Here is a 23,836-nt window from a genome sequence, read left to right on the forward strand (position 1 = left end):
CTCAAGAAGACTGTGATCATGTACCAAGGGATGAAAGAACTAATACCTGACATAATCCAGGAGGATAAAAATCTTGGTGTTGTTGACAGTTGTTGCGACTTGGGTTCCATGATCAACAAGGAATCTGACCTGAAGACTGACCTGACTAGCAGAATTGGAAAAGCAGCAAAGAATTTCAGGCTATTACAGAAATGTGCATGGAATAGTAGCAAACTATCAGCTCAGGTAAAGATGATGAAGGTCAAATACACAAGACTCGTGTGCTTTCATCCCTGCTTTATAATTCAGAAACATGGCCTACCTATGGTAGACTGAACAGCTTCCACATGAGAAGTCTTCATAAGATCCTGAAAATCAAGTGGGAAGACAGAATACCAAACACAGAGGTACTGGGGCATGCAGGACTGAAACACTTAGAAACCACTATCAAGAAGAGGAGGTTGCAATGGATTGGTCATGTCAAGAGAATGGGAGAAGACTCTATCCCCAAGAATATTTTGTATAGTGAGATTCAAGTAGGCTCTAGAAAGTGGGGTTGCCCTGTATGGCAGGATCAAGATGTGTGCAAAAATGATATGAAGTTGTTCAACATCAGTGTAGAAAGCTGGGAGGAGTGTGCAGAATCCCATCCAATCTGGAGGGAATATCTGGCACTCGGTGCTGCTCAATATGAAGTGGCTTTGATCCAGAGGATGGAAGCAAAGCAAGAAGGAATAAAGCAGCAAACTGTAAATTTGGACTCCAACTCAGACAACTATGGATCTGCAAAACTTGTAGCAAGTTGTGCCACTCCTGTAATGGGCTTGTCAGCCACAAGCAGATTCATCAGGCATCTGACTAGACCCCTTGTCTTTACACCATTATCCAGAGGATCAAGAGTTGCCTACTAATTCTCCTCTCACTGAAATAAATAGTCCCTACAGCAGCCCATAGTAGGCAACTCTGCAGGTGTTCCATAAACAAAGCAACATTTATGGCATTTATCATCCTCACTAATGATACTCCAGAGAGCAGGTTTCAAGGTACGATGAGTACAGTATGGCCCCTACTTTAAATGCTACAACTGGCCATGAAGGGAACAAAGTATGTGGTGCTGGAGCAGGAGAGAAGGCTACCCAAAGCTGATCAGGCTCTCCTAATAACTGGTATCTTGTCTCCCTTTCCTTTCAGTCTTTGCCTCATTCTTTTCCTGCCCCAGTGAAAGGACAGAAAAGAAACTGGAGTTTATTTATTTCGCTTCAGGGGAATGTCTGGTCCTTGACACCTACTCACCCTGTGCATAACTCCCGGAGGCTCGCTTGATATGGCCCCATTACCAACTGCTATGAATAAGGGAGAACCAACAAAGAGCCTGTGTGAAGTGGGTGAGTAGGAATTCCAGACTGGGCATTTAAAATTATAGCTTTTTCCACATTGTTTAACACACAATATTGCTTTACAGTGACTGCTAAATGGGTTTTATTGAGAAGATATTAGTAAGAGGACCTGGGCTTCATTTAGACTATAGTCTCCGCAACTGGTAAACTGCTGTAGAAAAAATATATACTGGTAATAGTGCATGCAGGGCCCTGATGGCTCTGTTAGCATGACTCTTGTACAAGGGAAAGAATAGGTTAACTATGAAGGTAGGGGTGGATGTGGGTCTTTGCACGTAGCTGTCAACTGCTACAAAATGGGCCATCTAGTATACAATGGACAATTTACATAACAAGACAAACTGGAGTACTACTGATCAGGTCCCATTGCCAGAGATCCTCTGCTTTTTCCTGATGCTCAGGAAAAACATCAAAGCAGCCCCAGGTTGAGAGAATGGCTGAAAAACAGGATATGCAGGACTGAGAGAAGCAAAGACAGCAGGGCCTTCTCTTAAAGCCTCTGCTTAAGGTCTGACTTAGGCATATGAGGGCTCTGCCTGCTGTATTACAGTTAACCGATAAATGCTGTCTGGCCACAGAGGTAGCCCAGGAGGTGCAAGGACCTAAAGGCCTGGTCTCAGAATCGGAGGAGCCAGGGCCTCCCCTTCTCTAGAAGTTATGCCTGGAGCTGGCTGAAGGGGAGTACTCAGAGAAACAGTATAAAAGCTGGGGATCCTGAGCAAATACCCCCCTCTGTGGAATCCGTGACAGCTAGGTAGCAATGATGTCCGGTACCATGGCAATTGTGTCATCTTAATAGTTTATCATCAGTTTTAGCAATCTGTTATAAGTAACCAGAACAAAGAGGAATTCCTATAATCAGCATAAAGTGAACAGAGATTTGGTTATAGTTCAGGAACTCAAGACTGTCTACAGTTATAGTCTCCATGAGACAAAGCACACTGGCCTTTAGTGTAGTGTAGGTAGCGACAGTTTCCATGCTGGTATCCAGGTGAGCACTTAGTGAGACACGACATAGTAACTTTGGGCAGTGCAGGTTCAGTCTGGCAACTAGAGCTCCAGGCTTTGTGTCCTGCAGCCTCATTAAAGTAGTCTGTTTATATTTATTATAAATCCTCCCTCTTCTGTATTGCACTTAGCTCTTGAACTAAAAGAAAATCTCTATTAATTGCAGCAATGTAAGATTTATCCTCCCTACAAGTTTGTCAGTAGGAATTCACATGCCTTTAAGCAGGTCTGATACTCCTTTTAGCCGAGGGCTATCACTTCATACCCTTCTCTGTCACCTGGATATTACCTCCATGGCAGATAGCTTAATCACCTATTTCAAAATGGTATTTTATCTCAGAAATAATGGAATAATTTTTCTTTGTTACACATATATAGCCTTGAAAACATTTTCAGTGATATTTTGCAAGCATCTGTATCTTGCCTTTTTACCAAAAAGAGACCTTTTCCCTTTAAGATTGTATGAAATTATTTACAGTGATAAAGCTGAAGGTGAACAACAGCGCTTTGCAACTCTGTGGCAGATTTCTAGTGTGCCGTGCACCTTTCATATCTGAAAATCCTCTTGCAACTGGCTTCTCCTCAATTATGTTTTATGTCTAACATCTTATATTACTTCGGGAGCTCAGCTTACTACACTCCTGTATGTGCCCTGACATTTCTCCTCCATAAAGCCTGTTGCACTGGAAGCTGACATGATTTAGTATCTGAAGAAGTAGTTTGTCATTTACAAATTCTCATGCCTCTGAACCAGTTAGTCTCCAAGGGTGACCCCTTTCCTCTGCATGGACTTCTAAGGAAGCAATATTAATGAGTGAATCAATTTATGGGAGACATAGTGAGTGCAGCTAAAGTGTGGATACCTACATGGATACCTACCAGGAGCATTGCTTTTCAAGCCAGCATATAGGAATTTGACTTTAAAAAGATCCATGTGAATTACTGAACCCAAATGCTTTATTTTTCCAGAAGAACAAAAAAAACAGTTGCAAGAAATCATCATGGACAGAAGGTAGAGTAGAAACTGGGAATGGTGCCCCCTAAAGTCCCTACGGTTCCTACCTTTTTATTTCAGAATCCCCTTAACTTAACACATCAGATTGAAACAGAAACTTGCACCTTCAAAGCCAGTGACGGTAAAAGCTTCTTTACTATCTCTCTATGCAGATGTCCCTTAAAGTTTGAGTCAGGCCTGTTGCTACCAAAGTTTTAAGATAGCATGGATTCAAATCTCAACCAGGAACTTGGACCCTTCCCTAATCAATGCCAGATTAGGGCCAGGATTGCAGGGTGGTGACACTGTGCGGCCAAGGCCCTGAGGCAGAGCTGCAATCTACTCCCATTACATCCCTGCCTTGCAGGAATATGTGGGCAGCGGACCATGGCTCTGCCCAGAGCCCTAGTCCTGCGCTGTCACTGCCCTACAATTCCAGCCCCAACCCCGGCCGTACCCACCCATCCGGCTCCCGGACGCTGCTCCCCACGGGTCCCAACCCGTCTGTCCAGCTGAGCGCATCCTGCCCACGTGGGTCCCATGTTGGGTTTCATGGAGACCCTGCCTGCTCACCTACTCCATCCGGCATCCCTGGTGGTGCAGGGTGGATGAACTGGGGTACTCAGGCAGTGGGGCTGGGTCTGCCACAGTGGCAACACTGGCAGCAGCAGGAGAAAGAAGCCACCACCACTGGGGCTGCTGGGAAGTGGAGTCTGGCTGCTGCATGGCCCCAGGCACATTGCACGCCTGGAGGTGGTGGGACTGGCTGCATATGCCACAGTTTGGGCTGCCCCTCCACTTGGGCTGGGCTGGGCAGGGCAGGGCGACCCATCACAGGCTGGATAAAATCCCTTGGCTGGTCAGATCCAGCTGTGGGCTGTATTTTGCCCACTCCTGAATGCAGTTGATGGCACACTGTGAGATATTTTATGCATATAGCTTTGAGAGCTCTGGTTACTATGTTCATGTGTACTGTGCTGCCTGCAGAAAGGTAGATGGATTTGCTGGTGTCTGAATAGGTTTCCTTAGAAACCTATTCTTTGTGTTCCCCACATTCTAGTATCGCAGATGGTCATTTGTGCTGCTATATTCTTCCACCACTACAAATCTGTAAAACAAGCACCAGTTCTGCTCTCTCTAACTGTAATGGGAGCCATGTTTCAATGGAGACAGATTTAACTTCCACAGACAGCAAATCCAGCCTATAATTTGTTGGAATTTTACTCTGTCTTGATTTTGTATCTCTAATTCCTTTGGAAGACTGTTCACATATAACATTTCCAGCACCAGATTCCTTCATTGTTGGATGTTTCCTACAGGATCCTAATTTTCTATGCAATAGTGCAAGACATGTAATCTTACAGGCCCCTTATTCTGAAACATTCAGGATTGAAGCTGATTTCCAGAAGGATGCATTATTTATGCCATCTACCTACCTAGATTTCTCAAAACTACATACCTTGGGTGTTTCCCCCCGCCCCCCCTTCCCGGGATCTCTGTACCCACCCAGGAGCATAGCTTCCAAAATTGGAGGAGTGGAGATGAAAGAGAATTAATTACAATGAGATTTTATCAAACACTTATTCCTCAGCTAGGTAGAAAAAGAGAAGTAAATGGTCAAGAGGTTTTCCAGAGATCAATAAAATAATGTTACTGTGAGTCCATGACAGCTTATACTGACGTGTCAGGATATAAAATGGCTTAGTTTCCCAGGAGTAATGTTTCATCATGGTGTCTTTGCAGGATTTTTTCCTTCACTATTCCAGAGGCCTTCATTTATATGTGGCTAGATCCCTAACTACCCCCAAAATATTGGGATTTGACAATGTTAGATAATACTGAAAACCTTTGTAAAATGTCTGAATGATAGAGAACTGAGTTTTGCATATATCAATAATTATGCCTGCTGGGATCGTATTGTCAAAGGAATCAAGTCTCTCCTTGGGAACTTTCAGGTTTACTGTGTATGTGGTGAGCCAGTGTGAGTTCATTTGTGCACACACGTGTGTATATAAATGGCTACTGAAATCTTTGAATATTATTGTCTGCTCCTCCTTGTGATGTTACTTAGATAGATCAGTTGGTGGCTATGTGCATCATCAGCCTGTGCATGGTAAAAGAGCACTGTCAGGGCTGTCTGCTGACTCATCTTGGTTGTACATCAAGGAGGGCTGAAGGAACGTGATTTTTACAATGCCCAGAATCATAAAAATAAAATTGAACGCTGGATGCTCCCCAAAATGTTGCCACGTCTCTAGGATGATAGAGCAGAAATCAGCGTGTGTGTGTGTGTTGGCATGGACATGCTTGGGTATTTATCTTGCCAAGACTTAATTCAGTGCTTACAATAACTAATATGTGGCTTGAATGCTAAGCATCATCAGCTGGGAGTGGATGCCCTGCTATTGACATTGCTGTGGACATCTCCAGGTGTGCTATACCACAACTCCTTCTGCCCACCAACTTCCCCATCTAAATGCACTTGTTACCATTATTTTTATTCTTGGGTCGGCTCAGGAAAGGAAGACCAGCATTGGGCTTCTAAATAACCTTGAGGCCAAACTGCCTCTCCCCCTTCCCCACTCAGGTGGGGAGTGCCAGGTGAGGGTGGGCCACACTCTCGGCACAGAAAATGAAAGGGGTGCACCGAGACACCAAATGCTAAGAGGCGACCAGCCCTCTTAAATCCGTGTGGCAACAAAGAGATGCGTTGGTAAAATCCGGGAGATGCCACGTGGCAAGGTGGACAAGGTCCCTCGGGTAGATGCGATAGCTTTCGGCAGACCAGCTACAGAGGTGGAAGAATTGTTTTTTGCAAGCTTTCGGGTGCCACAGACAGACTTCTTCAGGCAGAGCCCGAGCTTGCAGTTGCTTTGTGCTCCTGGATAGCAGGGAGGAAGCCCCCCACAGCCAGAGGGGCTGCAAGCTCCCAGACGCCAGCAGCTGGGCATGAGGGACCAGGCTCGCAGTTTCCCACTTGCAAACTGAGCACGCCCCGGGAGCATTTCCGCCCTCCCAGGCTTCGCTGCTCAGGAGCGCCCCGGGGCTCGAACCAGCGTCCTTCCAGCGGGCGGTGGTTCCGTGCAGGACGTGACCACCCCCTTCGGGAGGCGGGCCCTGCCTCGCGACGGACAGACCGCTCAGCCACTCGCGAGGCGCGGCGCGGGCCGGCAGCCAATGGGCTGCTGGCGCCGGGCTGGGCTTTTGGCGGCTCGGAGTGACCCTGCGGCAGACGCGGCGGTAGCAGCAGCAGGAGCAGGATGTCTCTCTCAACCAAACTCACGCTGGACCGGGTGGACGTGAAGGGCAAGCGGGTGATTATGAGGTGAGCAGGGCTCGAACCCGCGTCCCAGCGGCCCTGGTCTAGCTTTGCACTAAGCCTGGCTCTCGGAATTTGGCTCTGGAGCCCTGCGGCCTCCACGTGCTGGGCCTCGCTGGGACTTCCCCGTCTGGGCCTCGTGGTTGCACAGCCTCGTCTTTGTGGCTTGATGCGTTGTTCTCAGAGCCCTGTTCCGCAGGCAGCACCCCCTGCATTTGGGGTGCATTTACAGCCCCCTGCATTATGGATGCATTTGCAAGGCGCCCTGCACTTGGGGTGCAGTGGGTGCCTTTCCTTCCAGGAGGCTGTGACTGGCAGGCAAGGGTGTGTGTTTGACTTCCAGCCCTGGCAGGGGTTCCATGGGGAAAGGTGGCATGTGCCAGAGCCGCATTCTGGTCCGGGGGCATTTCAGGCCCTTGCAGGATTTGCCAAGGGACCTGAGATTTGTAGGGCAATAAATGTATTGGATTAATGGAAACAAAACCAAGCCACCTTTTCCTTGACTAGATGGGCTGTACAAAGTAACAGAAAATTCACCGCTTCTGTGGGCCCTCTTGGGAGAGCCACACTGATTCATAGGTGCTCTGCAGCTTACAACATCAAACTGTTCGATAGAAAATGTCCGTTGTTTGTTGTCAGTGTTGAGCCTGGTGTGGGAATGGTGAGGCTGACCAATACTATAAGCTGTTTTTGGCATATTACAACAGTGGAACACATCTTTATGGGCATGGCTCTAAATTTTTCTTCCAGGTACAAGGACTTTTTCCCCAAGGTCATCTGAGTGTAACAAGTGTAGAGCACTGTATCGATTATTTGAGTAGCAGGCATGAGGCAGTGGTGACTTCCTCTGGCCTCCTCATTCCCACACACTTATTGTTCCAGTGAAATTGTCTAAATATCTTTATTTTCAAGTCGTTCATTAGAATTTTGACTGCCTCGTTGTGCAGGCCTGATAATAAAAACCTTATGATCAGACCTCAGGAGTGCATCTCCCAAACATTGCAGAAAAGCCTTTTCTCTTATTTCCTTAAGTACTTGCCACTTGACCAATTTTCCCTCTTTTGATACATATCATTGAGAACAGTTTTGCATCAGTAGACGTCAGCATGCTTGGCTAACTTCATTAGATTCTAGTTTGTGGTCTTTATTTTTAAATAACCACATGCCTTATTTGGAAAATACACTGTTGTTGTTAATTTTTTTTAATGTAGCCTTAGGTGTAGGACAGATACTAAATATGAACATAAATAATGTGAAACAGTAGCTGAGATATTGTTGCACTTGGAGTTCATTTGAATCCTGTTTCCCCCCAGAGGTGATACAGTCACCCACCCTGGCAATCTTCAAAAAGCATCTTGATGCCCATCTTGCTGGGGTCATCTGATCCTAGCAGTGTTTCCAGGTGTGGGGGGGCTGGACCCGATGATCTGTAAGGTCCCATCCAGCCCCTAACATCTATGAAACTATGAGTAGAAGTGACTTGTCCTCTGAAAATGGCATTTAGCAATTTATTTCCTTTTCTCCTATTCATCCTAATAACTTTCATGCACCTATCTATACCCTACTGACCTTTCAGGCCTGCTGCCAAGCAGAGGAGGCCCAAGCAAAACTGTGCTTAATTGAAGGTCACTGTTAGACTTAAATTTATTCAGTTTAAAGGAGCTCTCACGTTTCATTGGCTTCTTATTCTCAGGTCTGCACTGGGAGGTACGGGTGGATCAGGTACTTCATACAGTGATAATGAGTTGGCAAAGCAAAATTTTAATTTGCCCTGATGCCTTAACAATGGCATCATCATGGTACATTTTCTATTTTTAGAATTAATCCACTCTGCCAGGGGCTGCCGGTTCAATTCTTTCTGCTCAGCTTCTATTCGGCTGGAAGCTTTTGCGGCTCTGTGCACATGCCCCTTTACTGAGCAGTCTCTGGAAAAAAATTCAACTTGCATTTTGTACGGGGGGGGTCTTTTAATATCATTGCTATGCATAAACTCCAGGGTAAATTTCCATTTTTTTTCATTCTGATACTTGGATACAGTCAGTAAGAATGACTGGTTTTCTCCAAATGATTTTTTTTTCATTAGTCATCTTACTTGCTGCAGCTAGACTTTCCTGTCTGAACTACTCAGAGAAGGGGCTGGTCTCATTGCAGTCTAACGTTCCCTCTCATCCTGGCATCCCATGAGTAAGTTCTGCCTTCAGCTATTACACAACACTACTTCCTGTTGCCTCTCAGCTTATGAACCCAAGGTATGCTAGGCAGAAATGGCTTATGAAATGCTCCCTTTTATCTTCTTCTGGCATGCAGTAAGGTGCCAGTATGCTGTTGGGAAATTACCCACAAGCTGTGTGTAAGATCTGACTTGAGTGCAAGAAAGCTGCAGCAGCTAACTAGAGAGAGAGAATAACTTCTGCTTGTTAAAAGCTTTTTAAGTGCACAGTATAGCAATAGGCCCAACAAAAAACATGTCCTAGCTTTGACTGACATGTGACAGAACAGCATGAACTTCTACAATGCATTAGGGGAAAAATTGGACTTGAAGTCGATAATCTGGAATATTTTGTGGAATCTGTCGTATTTCCCACAATTGTCTACCTTCAGCATAGCCACTAGTCATGATGACTTCCAGTTCCTTTGGCAAACTTGTCTGTCTTCACATCAGCTTACTGTCAGAGCAGAAGTGTAAGTTGAGTGCAGAAGTAGGGGAACTGGTGATATTTCAAGCCCTGCCCAATTGGTTTACCAAAATGAGATGCTGGTTGTGGTAGACTGTTCAGAGGATCTGCACAATGTCATTTGTCCTTTGTGTGTGATCAATAATGAAGCAGTAAATGCTGCTGACCTTGGCGTGAATGGGCACTGAACATCTTTTGGGACTACTTGGGCTGACTGCAGAGCCTAACTGAGATCTGAGAAAAAGGAAATTTCTGCTTCTCATTGAAAAATGGAATTTGGGGTTGGTTTTCAAAAGGTGCCCAACTGCCATTAGAAGTCAGTGGGCACCTAACCGCCCTTTTATATTTGGATAGCTTCATCTCCCTCCCTCCACTTTTGCTTTGACATAAAAGGTGTCAAGTATAATTGGTTTCATGATAGGTGTGTTCATAAAAGTAGAAGTGAAAACTTTGAACTGACTGGATTGCCTTTCTAGTCAGTCCTATGATCAGCAAGGGCCCCAGGTCTTCCTAAAAGAAATTAGTCATGTTCATTTAAATACTAAAAATTATCTTTACTCATCTTTTAGGGTTGATTTCAACGTTCCAATGAAAGACAACAAAATAACAAACAACCAAAGGTAAGGCACCACTTTAGGTTCTATGTTGAAGTCTCGAACCCCTGTCCATGTAATGGCCCACGTTTTATCTATGTGGTTCACGCCGAACAATGATGGAAACATCCTTGTGGTTACCTATGGTGTCCTTTTGATTCCCTCCAGGAAGGCTAATTGATACATTATGGCTACTGCAAACACTTTCTACTAAAGTTCTCTGTTAAAACCAGCTCTGTTCATACCTGCCTCCCCCCATTGCCTTCAGTGTTTTGAAAATGGTTACTCTGTGGTTATAGAACTGTTCAACATGTTAGCTTGGTAGACCTTGGCAGGCCAGAAAATGCTGGTTAAGGACATTAAGGAAAAAAAAGCTTGTCTGGTTCATCCTTTTACCTACTCCTCATCTCCTGGCAGGTGCTAACCTTGTCTACATTAAGCCTGCCATTTCTGCTATTATTTCAGCCTTAGCAATGGCATTACTGCTAAAATCCTAGTGTCTCCACTCATTTTTAACTCCATTTTACTATACTCATTTTAACAGAAGATAGCAAAAAGGGGAACAATTGAAAAATATGTAAGAAAAGTACTGGCATCAGTAGTTGGCTTCTTGCAGCCAGTTGTGTGGCTGCATTCTGTAGTCCTCAAGCACCTGTCCATAATGACCATCACTGTCACTGGGAGTGGAGCAGCTTGGATTACTTCCTCATGTGAGGCTTTTCCTTTTATGTTTGCCAGTGTTCATACCAAACATTTTAACCTCTATCTGTTTCAGATTTACTGTTTGTCCTGTTTGGTGTAGTATTGTTGGCAGTGCTTTATGTTATAAGGGGTTCAAATAATGAAATAAAAGAGCCGAATGTTTCCTATTTTGTCTTCATTTTTGTGAGAGGTGACACCCAGTGGATATGCCTGTAAAAATTGCCTTCAGCTTTATGGCCACCTAGCTCATTTCCCCCATATCACCTCAAGCTATGTTTCTTTCCAACTTATCTTCTTTTGCCTTCCTTGCTCTTACAGAATCAAGGCAGCTATCCCTAGCATCAAGCACTGCTTGGATCATGGAGCCAAGTCTGTGGTTTTGATGAGTCATTTGGGCCGGCCTGATGGAGTCCCTATGCCTGAAAAGTTTTCCTTGGCCCCAGTGGCTGTGGAACTCAAATCACTAATGGGCAGGTATGGTATAATAGCTGTGCAGTGTGGATGGACTTTTTAAAAGTTAAGATGTCAGTGAGATACATCTTGATTTATGACTCCAGGGAGATCTTGTTCCTGAAAGACTGTGTGGGTCCAGAAGTGGAGAAGGCTTGTGCTGATCCTTCAGCTGGCTCCATCATCCTCCTGGAAAACCTCCGATTCCATGTAGAAGAAGAAGGGAAAGGGAAGGATGCGTCAGGGAATAAGGTTTGGCATTTAAATTTGAAATCCATCATGCATTTCTTTCCTTGATCCAGTTTGGCAGACAAGCATGACAGTGAGCTATCTGTGACATTTTGTGCAATATGTTAAGAAAGATGTTAACGTAGCATGTAGCACTTGCTCTGTCTTTGTCAAAGAAACTAAGAAGCCACCCAGAACAGTGTCTGGGACTCTGCTTGTTAGGAGAATATCATAGAGATGCAAAAAGGCACAGCGTTCTGGACTTGACACACATCATGGTGATTACCATTAGCCATTGTTCTAGGCTAGTAGTAAGGTTTTCTTTGCTTACTTTTGGGATTGAGATTCAGTTGCAAAGTAGCTTGTCTGAAATGCTGAGGTATTGCTTTTTAAACATCGGGAAGTTTGAGTATATCTGATTGGGGCAGAAAATTAGGCTGAAAACTCCCATAGAACACATGTTGATCATATTCAGATGCTATAAAAATACAGATTGACCATGTGCCAGGAAGGTGCTGCTTGTGCTAAGGATACTGCTGAGCATGCAGTAGCTAGTATTTCTATAAAATGGAGGGAGGAGTGGAAAGGAAGAATGACAGGTCCTGGTGAAACTGCTGGCTGCTGCAGGAAGAGTTTGCTTTTGTGGTGTAAAAGGGAGAAAATGGCTTGGAAGGAGATATTTCCTTGCCCCTTTTTGATCCCAAGTCTTGTATCTGAATTTTAATGGGCTGTTTAATTACTACACTGTACTGGGGCTCTGAAAAGCCTTGATTAAGTCTTTCTCTTTAGGCAGTCGCATAGCATCTGCATTGCCTTGTACCTCTGACATTTTCTTGAAGGTCAGGAACAGCACTTGCTTTAGACAGTTTCTTTTCTTAGTGTAGGTGACCCCATTAGCTACACAGGGTTTGGCTCCCAGCAAATACAGTTCATAATGCAGATTTGCTGACATAGCATGGTGCCCTTAACAGACTTACACAGAAGATTGTATAGCTTGGAGTGTAAGTAAGGCCTCTGTAGGCAGAAAGGCTGGAATTACTTGCCATCACCTAACTTCTGGCAGTCATAGTTTCATAGTTTGTAGGGTCGGAAGGGACCTGAGCAGATCATCTAGTCCGACCCCCTGCCATGGCAGGAAAGAATACTGGGGTCAAATGACCCCAGCAAGATGTTCATCTAACCTCCTCTTAAACACCCCCAGGGTAGGAGCCTGCACCACTTCTCTTGGAAGCTGGTTCCAGACCCTAGCCGCCCTGACTGTGAAGTAGCGCCTCCTGATATCTAACCTAAACCTACCCTCTGCCAGCTTGTGACCGTTATTCCTGGTCACTCCTGGCGATGCTAGGGGAAACGGTGACTTCCCCAATGCCTGCTGATCCCCCCTGACTAGTTTGTAACAGGCCACAAGATCCCCCCTCAGCCTTCTCTTCTGTAGGCTGAACAGGTTCAGGTCCCGCAGCCTGTCCTCATAGGGCCTGCCCTGTTGTCCCCTGATCATACGAGTGGCCCTCCTCTGGACCCTCTCCATACTGTCGACATCCCTCTTGGTGGCGCCCAGAATTGGATGCAATACTCCAGCTGCGGCCTGACCAGTGCCGCATAGAGGGGGAGGATCACCTCCTTGGACCTGCTCCAGATGCATCTGTCAATTCCCCTTTACTTGTTTTGACTTACTGGTCCCTTGTGGAAATGCCCTACACCAGAGGTGTTCAAACTTCTGGCCTCACAGACCAGATGAGTGGCGTGAGGTCAGTTCACGGGGCAGACACTGCCTACTGTCCTGAAGCATCTGTCCACCATCCCAATCTAGTGCGCAAGACCATGTTATCTAGCTTGTAGAGCTTCCCGTGGGTCCATAAATTTGCCAGCTGGAAAGTGGCAATCAATGCTGCCACTGCTCCCCTGCCACCAATTTCTGAGGGAGCCCCACAGGCTGGATGATACGGCACTGTGGGCTAGGTCTGACCTGTGGGCTGAGTACCGTGTCCTACACTGTCCACCTTTTCCAGTTTTTCCCACTGTAGCATATCAGCCAGGATATACACAAGGCAGCATGACAGTAAAGACAGTTGTAGGCCTGGCTCTTGTCATAGTAATACAGGCTGCAGAAATACTAACATTACTAACCGGTGATCTTTTGGGGCTAGTGGCAGTTCAGTAGCAGAGGATCATTCAGACTTTCTAAGGAAATTATTCTATAGCAGTTCCTTCATTCAGATTTAGCTTCTTTCTGCTTCCAGCAGCTACTAATTGTAGCAGAAACAATTATATAAAGCTGCCTGACTAAGGAGCAGGTTAGAACAGTGATTCTCAACGAGGGTAATGTGAGATACTTTCAAGGGTGATGCACAATGTTAGCACTGTTAATTGTGGAAACATAATTCACATAAACCAGAAATTTCAAATAGGAATCCCTAATGTTGAAAACATTCTTGCCTGTTGTGTGGTCTTTGAGTTCTTCGCAATGGAAGAATTTTTCAGTATTATTTTTCCCTTCCTACACTTAGTTCTCAGTTTTCACTCATTTTCTAGCATTTTCTGAGGGGTGCCTTGAGTCCAAAAAGGTTGACTGCCGCGGCTCTAAAATCTCCTTAGTTCTTTAGCTTTCCTTTCTCCAGATCATGCAAGCAAAAACAGCAAAGAGACTTGGCTGTACATTTCCACTATATTTTGTTTAGTGCTTTTCCTCAGAATAGCTCAGAAGTACTTTATACAGGTGGGTAGCAAGCTCTTGAAGTGGAGAGGATTACACTGACCGCTGAATGAGAGGCTGCTCCATGCTGGATTGTTTCTATACAAAACACACGATTAAGAACCAGGTCACAGAAGGCCATTACTTGCTGGGACCACCTCTGCTATGTTTTCACTGGTGCAGGAGGGGAGATAAGCCACTAAAAGGCCATGCTCTATGGGTCCCCAAGAAACAGTGTGGGAAGAGACTCACTTAAGACATAGATATATCTGGTACCTGCTGCACACTTAGGAATGCTGAAGATAAGTTCACTTGGCTGGTGTCACCAATTGCCTGAAGTACAGTACAGGCTATTTTTAAATTAACCTTCTACACTAGGGGCCAGCAGCCTTTTGCTAGCAGCAAGTTGAAGCTTGAGACCTGGCTGCTGCCTCAGCCATCCCTGCTCTGCACAGAGGGCTGCTCTCTTACATCCCCCACTGCAGCCTCCTACTTATCATTGCTGCTGAATTAGCCAGTCCAAATTTGTCACTTGTCATGTTTTCAACAGCATATTTTTTGACAGAGGCTGCTTAAAGGGTGGGGGAGAGGGTGAGAAAATAGCACCCTCACAGAGCAGGGAATATGCAGCTGCCATCAGGAAAATTCAGATCACAGGCCAAATCAGACAGCTGGGTAACAATAGAAGTTTGGTACGCTGTTAATTGAATGCAGCCCAGATCAAATCTGTTTGCAGATCTTTTCTCAGAAAAGGCCCAAAAGTGAAAACAGGATGTTGAAGATGAAAGGTGCTGTGCACTGACAGAATGGGGAGGGGAGATTTGCACAGTACCTATTCAATTATGCTTGAAATGAGCCAGTGTTGGTGGATGTCAAGGTCGCTAAATTTGATATAAATCCCTTGTTGCCAGTGATAAGAAGTCTTGACCAGAGGCTTCAAACAGCATGTCTTAGGGCCTGGGTTCTGAAGAATCTCAGATGTTCTCTTCATTCAGTACTTCCATTTTGAAATTGAAAGTGAGTCATGCAAGTCTGATTTGCAGTTCATAGTGGCAGAATTAGAGGATCGTACTGTAGCTAAATAGCATCCGCTTGCTTGTCTGTATCCCTCAGATCAAGGCTGATTCAGCAAAGGTGGAGGCCTTCAGAGCATCACTTTCTAAACTGGGAGATGTTTACATCAATGATGCTTTTGGAACTGCACACCGAGCTCACAGGTATGTAACTACTTAGCCTCTCTAGGCAGGCTTACATAATTCCTTGTTTTCTGGGTTCACTCCATATTCATGCAAATTAGCTTAGTCCTGGTCTTTTTATGCTAGCAGATTTGTCCTCAAAAAGCCTTGCACAGGATTCTCACAATGAGGACTGATGAGTTCTTCATTAAAATTGACTAGTTTGTAGTTTGTGTACTGCATAAGTCCCACCCTTTAGAAGTTAATGCAAACTCAGAAAATGAAGCCTTCTGGACTGTGAATTTGTCTTGTGTATCAAACAATTGCACACCAACTATTTGAACATAGTCTGTAGAGCACTAAGCACAGCCATAAGATGTGTGACTTAGGAAAAAAAATATCCTGAATAAGCCTGGGTATAGTGCCTCATGAGTGCAGATATGCCACTTCCGGTTTTGGGAGCAAGTATGTTTCAAGTAGCAAGGTATGTATTTTTGCCATTGCTTTGCACACCAACTGTGTGCTTTAGGCATGCCATGAGTTTTCATACCATCTCTTGATGCTGCTGTTGTTATTGCAATTAGACAAAGAGTTAACTTCCCACTGCTGGGAGCATGAAAGGCCCTCTGGCTTTAGGAATGTGAGGAATTCTGTTGTTTGGATATAACTGATACAGAACTCTTTTCTCCTCTGCCTATTCCATAGCTCCATGGTTGGTGTCAATTTATCACAGAAAGCTGCTGGCTTCCTGATGAAGAAAGAGCTGGATTATTTTGCTAAAGCTCTGGAAAGTCCAGAGAGGCCCTTCCTGGCAATTCTTGGAGGGTAAGAGCCAAGAATATATATATATGTTTTATGGTTTTTTTGATATGCTGTTAACTCCATTGTCAGAATGAATGAGAAGTTTGGCATGGACAAGAACACTTTTGTCCACAGTTTCTTAATTAGGAGGGGAGGAATCCTGAGCTGCCTGTAATCCGTACCTCACAAAGGATCTGACTGACTTTATCCGCCCCAGTAAAGTTGGCTAGTCCTGTTCAAACTGTCTGCTAGCTCTTCAGCTGCCTCTACCTGAGTTAGTCCACAGCCCTGTGTTCTGCCAGTGATCCAGAAGAGCTCTTGGATATAAATAAGAGACGGCCCTGACACAGACTGCTAGTGCCCTTTCCACTGGAGTTCATAGTACAAGCATAGTGCAAGCTCAGCTTGTCCCTGTAAGTTGACACTGTCTGTTCTTATGCAACTGTGACCTACTGTAGTTGGATGCACTTCAGCTCCTTATGGGCAGTTAATGAACAAAGCCACATCCAGGGGACATGCATACCTATTGAGTAACTCCTATGTGCCAGAGTACGCCTCTTTTCAAATGTGCTTGGGTTCTTTTGCCTCTGAAGAGTGAATTTAGGTGCCTTGCAGACACCTAGCCAAGTACAGGAATGTTCAGATGTGGTGTTGGCAATCAGAACAGTGTTTGCACTGGAGCTCCCACTGTTGCTCCTGTTGGAGTTGAACTAGTAATGGTGATGGCAATAATAATACCTGGTGCTTTTTATCTATCTATTGGTGTCCTACTAGGGAAATCAGTATCACTCTCATTACAGAGAAATGAGGGGTTTTGTCTGAAGTCATCCAGCAGACCAGTAGCAAAGTAGAGAACAGACTGCAGCTGTCCCTGAATCCTAGCCAAATGCTCCATTGAGTAGCCCACTGTTTCCCAGAGCAGCTGCACTCTTCTCTAATATCCCTAATGTAGACAAGCCTACCGTTAAGAGAGCAGATCTGCAGAGTTTGATATTCAAGAGCAGAAACTGAGAGACTTGTGTTCATGCATTTACTGTGCTCTGAAATTCCAGCGTAAGGGTACCTTAGGCACTGCCATACCACTGTCCATCTCTATCCTGTGCCTCAAACAGGCTCTGCTGCTTTTGCATAGTCTCTGACCCTAGAGCAGATCCAGCAGTTAGGAGGAGGCTTTTTCTCCTCTGCTGACTTAACGAACTACTGATCCTGGGCTAACTGCAAGAGCTAGGCGTCAAAGGGCAGCATGATCCAGTGGACTGGGGTTGGGGCCTCAGCTCTTAGCTCTGCTGTGGTTTTGTTGGGCATCCTAGGACATGTCTCTTTCCCTGTTGGTGTTTGGGAATTCAGGCCTCACCATACCTGTTGAAGTGCCAAATAAAAGCTCAGAATGCTAAGTGTTACTCCTTGAAGTTGCTGCTAGTGTCCACTAATCTGGTTACGCTGTCTGTGCAGGACGGCACGGTAATGCTCAGGCCTGTGTGTTGCCATTCTTAAGCGGCTGAAATGGCTCCACACTCAAGCCTTGTAGCTTCCTAGGCAGTACATTTCTTAAACAATATATATGCTGCTAGAAGTAGTATATGTTTAGCTACATTGCTCTTTTTCTCTTTCCCTCCTGTAGAGCTAAAGTTAAGGATAAGATTCAGCTAATCAACAACATGCTGGATAAAGTCAATGAGATGATAATTGGTGGTGGAATGGCTTTCACCTTCCTCAAAGTGCTCAACAACATGGAGGTATGAAATGGGAATTCTGGTTAGGGGAGGAGAGGCATAGAGGGGTTTCTGCATGCACCAGATCATTTGCATTGCCTTTTTGGAGTTCAAAACTGAAAATGCATAATCTGACTTGAGTAAATGTAATACTGAGCAGTCTCTTTGCAATCAATTTGTCAACTTAAGAGGCAACCTCTTGCCAAGGCCTAGATGATGTTAGCAAATGAAAAAGGCAATTAAAATGTATGCTTTAGGCATGGGGTGAAGTTCAGCTCTGTGCAGGGGGTCAGCAGTGAGGAATAAGAACCTGATTTGACCCTTCAGTGTGGGACTTCCATAGTGCCTAGGACATGGGCTGACCCTATGACTAGTACACATTGCCAGGCTTCAAAACCCAGGTTCATGTTCTTGCTGTCAGAGTGCAGGTAAACTTCTTCTATAATGGCCAGTAGCCACAAGAACTTTTCTATATGCCTGTTTCTTCTGTAGATTGGCAACTCGCTGTTTGATGAAGAGGGATCAAAGATTGTCAAGGACCTGATGGCAAAAGCAGAGAAGAATGGTGTGACGATCACTCTACCTGTTGACTTCATCACTGCTGACAAATTTGATGAGCACGCGCAGACTGGAGAAGCCACTGTGGCCTCTGGGATCCCTGCTGGCTGGATGGTAGGCTTAGTAGGAAAGAGAAAACAAGCTGGAGAGGGGGGTGGAATGTGCACCTGGTTAAAAGGAGTTTTGGAAACCAGCTTTTGAACGCACTTGACTGTGGCATGTATATTGGCTAAATAAGAAGAGAAGTTAACAGTGAAGGTGGTGCTTTAACAGTAAGACTGCTGGTAGCTACCCCAGGCAGGTAGTGGTCTCGTTCATTCAGACATGTTTAGCATGTGGTGAATAAGTGAAACAGAAGGTGGTGTAGGAATGAAGTAGTTGGCTTTCTTGGATCATAGTAAATGACTGGTTTTGGATGAAGCTTAACAATAATTGTATTCATGCTTCTCTTCTCTTAGGGCCTGGACTGTGGTCCTGAAAGTAATAAGAAGTTTGTAGAAGTTGTAGGCAGGGCTAAGCAAATTGTGTGGAATGGTCCAGTTGGTGTGTTTGAATGGGAGAAGTTTGCCAAAGGAACCAAAGCTCTGATGGATAAAGTTGTGGAAGTTACTGGCAAGGGTTGCATCACCATTATTGGTAAGACCTTGATATTAATGTATTTGTCTCCCTCATTCCTCCTCCCTCTCCCCCACCCCCACCAGCAGCAGCATGTTAGGGCGGGAGATTCTAATCACCGCATTTCACTGATGGGTTGCTCTGCTCTGCTTAGGCTGCATTTGTGGCCTTGAGGGGTGCTGTGTACACTGAATCAACCCACATCCTTGCAAAGAGGAGCAGACTCGTTCTTAGTGGATAAACTTAAGTTCTTCCTACATATCGTTAATTCACTTTTCTGACCAGGTGGTGGAGACACTGCTACTTGCTGTGCAAAGTGGAACACTGAGGATAAGGTCAGCCACGTCAGCACTGGAGGCGGTGCCAGCTTGGAACTGCTGGAAGGTAACTTCTTTCCTTCTCTTAATTCACTCATTCAGAGTGGGGAGTAGGTCTGGATGATTTAAGCTCTGCTGGTGCAGGCAAAATAACAGAATAAATGTCTCTTGTATTCACCAGTCCTAGTGTGTGCTCTGCCACTGCCTTTGAGATTCTCAGAGGCTTATTTAAAACAGCCTTTCTTTGCCCTATTCTGGGGTTGGACTGAGAAGAAAAGGGACCATTCTTCTGTGAGCACAGACTGCCATTTCTGTCCTTACTGGACAGGCAGAACAGAAATTAATTTGAGAACTGACTTGCATTTTCTTAAACTGTTGCCCTTTCATCCCTTTTATGAAAAATTTTGAACTATGAACTGGCTCGGTCTCAGTTGCCCAGACCCGGAATACTTGTTTAATCTTTGTAATGGCTTGGCTGATGAGCTGCATCTATGTAAAAGACCAAGTTGTCTCTACCTTTTTTGGTAGAGAAGTGTGATTGGCTTTAAAATTTTAATTAAAAATCATTAGTGTAAGCAGCCCTCTAGTGGTCACACAAGCCTGCCCATGTGAAGATGCCATGTTTAAAATGGTGAGAACATATCAAACTCTTTTACGAGCTGCATTATATTCGAAATGAGTTTTCATTTCCTCTGGTAATTAGCCGTTTCTCAATATACGTAAATTATCTAATAATGTCACCTATTCTGTGCAAGAGAAGCCACACTAAACTGTTGCAGCTGTTAGTTTCCATCAGTTGTATGTTAGATGGGGCTTTTGTTTCTGTTGCCTAGGGAGTAATGGTGAAGGGAAAGAATGCAAGTGGCTGGAAGAAACACTGTGCAGCTAATTTATTTTAAAGAACAAAGTTTGTCTACTTTTTGGCTTCAAATATAGGGGGTGGGTGTGTGAAGTCTTTTAAATTATAATGAAAGTCCTGACTGACTTGAAATATGCCTGTACCTTAAAAAGTAACTTTTGGTTTAAGAATAATGTCATGTGATCTTGTTAAAACTCAGACATTGTAGCGTTGTGCTATGGCCCCAGATTTGGAAGATGAGACAGACCTGGTTTTGTCTCCTTGTTGTCAAGTCAGTGTCCACCATCAAAGATGAATGAGATACAAAAAAACAAAGTGAAAAGGGATTAAAAGAGATTCCTGCACTTTCTTCTGGACCCAGATCCTGAAGGGTAGTTGGATACTTCACTCCTCTACCAGTTGGAAATCAGAGCAAGAAAGCATCAAGATATCTTTGAGGATTTGAGTTCTTGTGTGTTTAACACACATACATTTTAAAAACCCACAAGCCCCATAAGTCTTTTGAGCAGAGGGAGGTTTTGGTTTTTTAACCTACTTAACAGAATGTTGAAAACAGTTGCACTTAAAAGCTTCACTGGAGCTTTAAAATGTGTTTGCTGCTGTGTAGCAATTAGATATAACGCTACCTTAAGAGCCATCAAAACCAACAGGAGTGTGTGAGGGCTGAGCTAAGCATTTGTGATTCTTTTATAGTGTTGCAGTATTTTAATGCATTAATACCTCAATTTCTTTTAAAAATAAACCTTTATTTTTTGTGGCTTTCTTAATTGCTAACAGGTAAAGTTCTTCCTGGTGTGGATGCTCTGAGCAACGTGTAAGGGACAAAACATCTCCCCAGTCTGTTCTTGTGCACAGTCCTCAAGAATCAACACAGCAGCGCTTCAGTATTTCAGCTCTGCAATAGGCAGATCACAGAATGTAAACCAACACTGAACAGGATTAGGAAGAAAAGACAGCGGAGATCTCTTGAGTCTACCATTTACATGATGCAAATTTGTCTACTGTTATCCCACTTGAACTAAATGTAGTGTGTTCAACTGTTGTGAATTTAGAGTGTATATATTTATATTTTGCCTTCTAAAGAGATTAACTCTCCCTCTTTCCCTCCCCCCCATTAGAGATCTGTTTCTCAAAAGATTGATCCTGTCTGCTTCATCATTACTGTTTTTAGCAGCTAGTTTTGTCACCTGACTTGGTTCAGAAACAAGAGGGGACTTCAGAATTTTTTGGAGGTTGATTGCAACTGCTATTAAATAAATGTATGTAAAGCGCTAATCTGTTGTTATGTGGCCTTTCCTTCAGACCTGGAATGCCATTCACTTATGAGAATACACGCATAACATGATGGTTCATGTTTGGGGTTTTTCCGTTTTGCACCAAGATAGTCTTCTATTTGCACTTTCACCGAGTCCAAGTAGTTAGAATGACATGCATCCTAATACCCAAAACTTATTTCCCCAACACGATGCTAATTTTTGAAGCATTTATTTATGCCAAAATGTTGTCTGACATAATTTACTTCATCCTAATCTGTCATTTGAAATTTCAGTTTTAGATGAATAGTTGCACCTCTCAAATGAATTGGGTCATTTAGCTGGAGAATTGGGCTTACAGACCCAACTGTTATATCCATTTTAAAGATCCTAGAAATTCAGAGGGGTCTGGAGTTCAGACACATGGAAAATTTGGAACCACTCTTCTCTGCCCTTCCCACATGCAGTCAACTGAAAAGTAAAACAATGCTCAGTGTGGAAAAATATCGTGAAAAGGAAGAGTTAGTGCATGCCTTGGGGCTTCTATGAAATGTAGTCGAACTAAAATGTGATGAGTGCCATAAACCATGGCTGGAAGTAAAACATTTTAAAGGGAATAATCTGTAAAATAATCCTTCCCTTTAAGTGCTTTTCCAAAACTTGTACATAACAATGTTTGCTGCGGAGACTCCTAATGTCTTCCCTCTATAGAAAATTTAGTTTCCATATTTCTAAACCCAGTCTTTCTAAGATGCAAATACAGGGCAGCAGGGGCACGTGGAGTCTGGGGGAGGGTGCACACATCCAGGCACCTATCTAGAACGAAGTGCAAATAACCTGTAAGCAAACATCCGCTGATCTCTTACCAGCCAGTTTCCTAAAGCAGTCAAAGGGCTTGTGTGGCCTTTAGCCTCATTTATGTTACAGCATAGTTTAAAGTGTGAAACATGTCTGTGGACTAGAGATCATCTAGGAAGATTTTTTTTTCCTTTCTTGGTGTTGCTGAAACAGTATTTTTAACTCCATACAGTTATAGGGCTAAAATTGTTGTTCAATGTCCCCACACAGGTAAAAAGAAACATGACTGGGTTATGAGTCTAAGCAAATTAGCACTGAAGTGCTTATGCCACGCTACCAACTAATAACGCTCGCTGCATCTAAACAGTTATTTTCCCTGTCGGTTGTGTTGGTTTATGTTCCTCCCCAGCTAACAGTTTGTATAGTGTATTCTGATGTAATATGGTCAGTTCTCAGACTGCTTCAGTTTTGGTTGATGCAAGCAGAGAATGAGCCGTTTTACCCACCATAGTTGCCTTTGGGATATTTTCCAGGAGCAGGATAGATGGTAGGTAGATCTTGCTAACCTGTCATAGAAGTACTTGGCATTCATCAGGGTTGTAAAACAATGTGCTTCAACACCCATTTGTACCATGCAACAATTCCTAGAATGGAGACCTGCATCTGCTGTGTTTGCACATTCCCGCCTGTTTGTGTTAGAAATTGCCCACAATGCACTAGGACGCTCTCCTGTAGTTGTTCAGTAGATATTACAGTGCCTGCAGAACATGTGCATGAAGAGTAGGCTTAGTTTTCCTTTTTATGCTTTTCAAACGGTGCTATTTTGACTACCTTCACACTCCTTGGTGGTCTAGGCTCCTTTTCTACTACATGTATTTGTTAGCAGCTCCTTTCAGTCTCCTACAAGCAGCTCAATCCTGAATCACAGGAAAGAAGAACCGGAAGGGGCCTCATGAAATCATCCAGTCCCCTGGTCAAGGTAGAACCATCCTGGACTAAACTACCCCAGCCAAGTGTCCCATCTCACTTCCACTTGAAAATTTTCAGGATTGGGGAGTCCATGATTTAGCCTATTCCAATGCTTGACCACTGTAACAGTCAGAAAGTGCCTCCTTATCTCCAACCTAAATTTCCTCTGCTGCAGCTTGAGGCCATTGATCCTTATTTTGTCCCCTGAAGCCACAGAGAAAAGCCTACCTCCATCCTTTCTATAATAGCCCTTCAGGTATTTAAAGACTGCTAGCAAATTCCCCTTTCAGTCTTTTCTTCTCCAGATTACATAACCATTCCTCATAAATCTTGCCTCCCGGGTCCTGACATTTTTGTTGCTCTCTTGTGGACTCTTGCCAAACTGACCTGTAGTGTAGGACCCAAATGTAGATGCAGGTCTCTAGGAGAGGCCCTCCAGTGCTGCATAGAGTGGACGAATCACTTTCCTTAATTTGCAAATGATACTGCTGTTGATGCAACCCAGGATGTTATTGGCTTTTCTTGCAAAAAGAGCATGCTATTGGTTCCTATTCAGCTTTTAGTTCACTGTAACCCCGCCATTCTCCAGTCTGTATTTGTGCCTGCACTTATTCCGTTCCAAGTGCAGGACTTTGCACTTGTGCTTGTTGAATCTCAGCTGCTTGACTGCAGACCAGTTTCCCAGTCTATCCAGGTCATCCTAGCCCTGCCCCTTCCAGAGTGTCTGCAGCGTGTCCTAGAA

General features: G+C 44.3%; 1 protein-coding gene across 1 annotated transcript; it reads left to right on the forward strand.

The window, feature by feature from the left end:
- Window positions 1-6,591: 6,591 nt before the first annotated feature.
- On the forward strand, window positions 6,592-21,349 carry PGK1 (phosphoglycerate kinase 1). The gene is made up of 11 exons (XM_019540385.1): window positions 6,592-6,703; window positions 9,942-9,992; window positions 10,986-11,141; window positions 11,225-11,369; window positions 15,151-15,254; window positions 15,918-16,037; window positions 17,635-17,749; window positions 18,218-18,397; window positions 18,742-18,919; window positions 19,184-19,282; window positions 20,852-21,349. The coding sequence occupies exons 1-11, from the start codon at window positions 6,639-6,641 to the stop codon at window positions 20,890-20,892; spliced, it is 1,254 nt and encodes a 417-aa protein (XP_019395930.1). The 5' UTR covers window positions 6,592-6,638; the 3' UTR covers window positions 20,893-21,349.
- Window positions 21,350-23,836: the final 2,487 nt, after the last annotated feature.

This window comes from Crocodylus porosus, unplaced genomic scaffold (assembly GCF_001723895.1).
Source record: "Crocodylus porosus isolate Cpor-Errol unplaced genomic scaffold, CroPor_comp1, whole genome shotgun sequence".
NCBI lineage: Eukaryota > Metazoa > Chordata > Crocodylia > Crocodylidae > Crocodylus > Crocodylus porosus.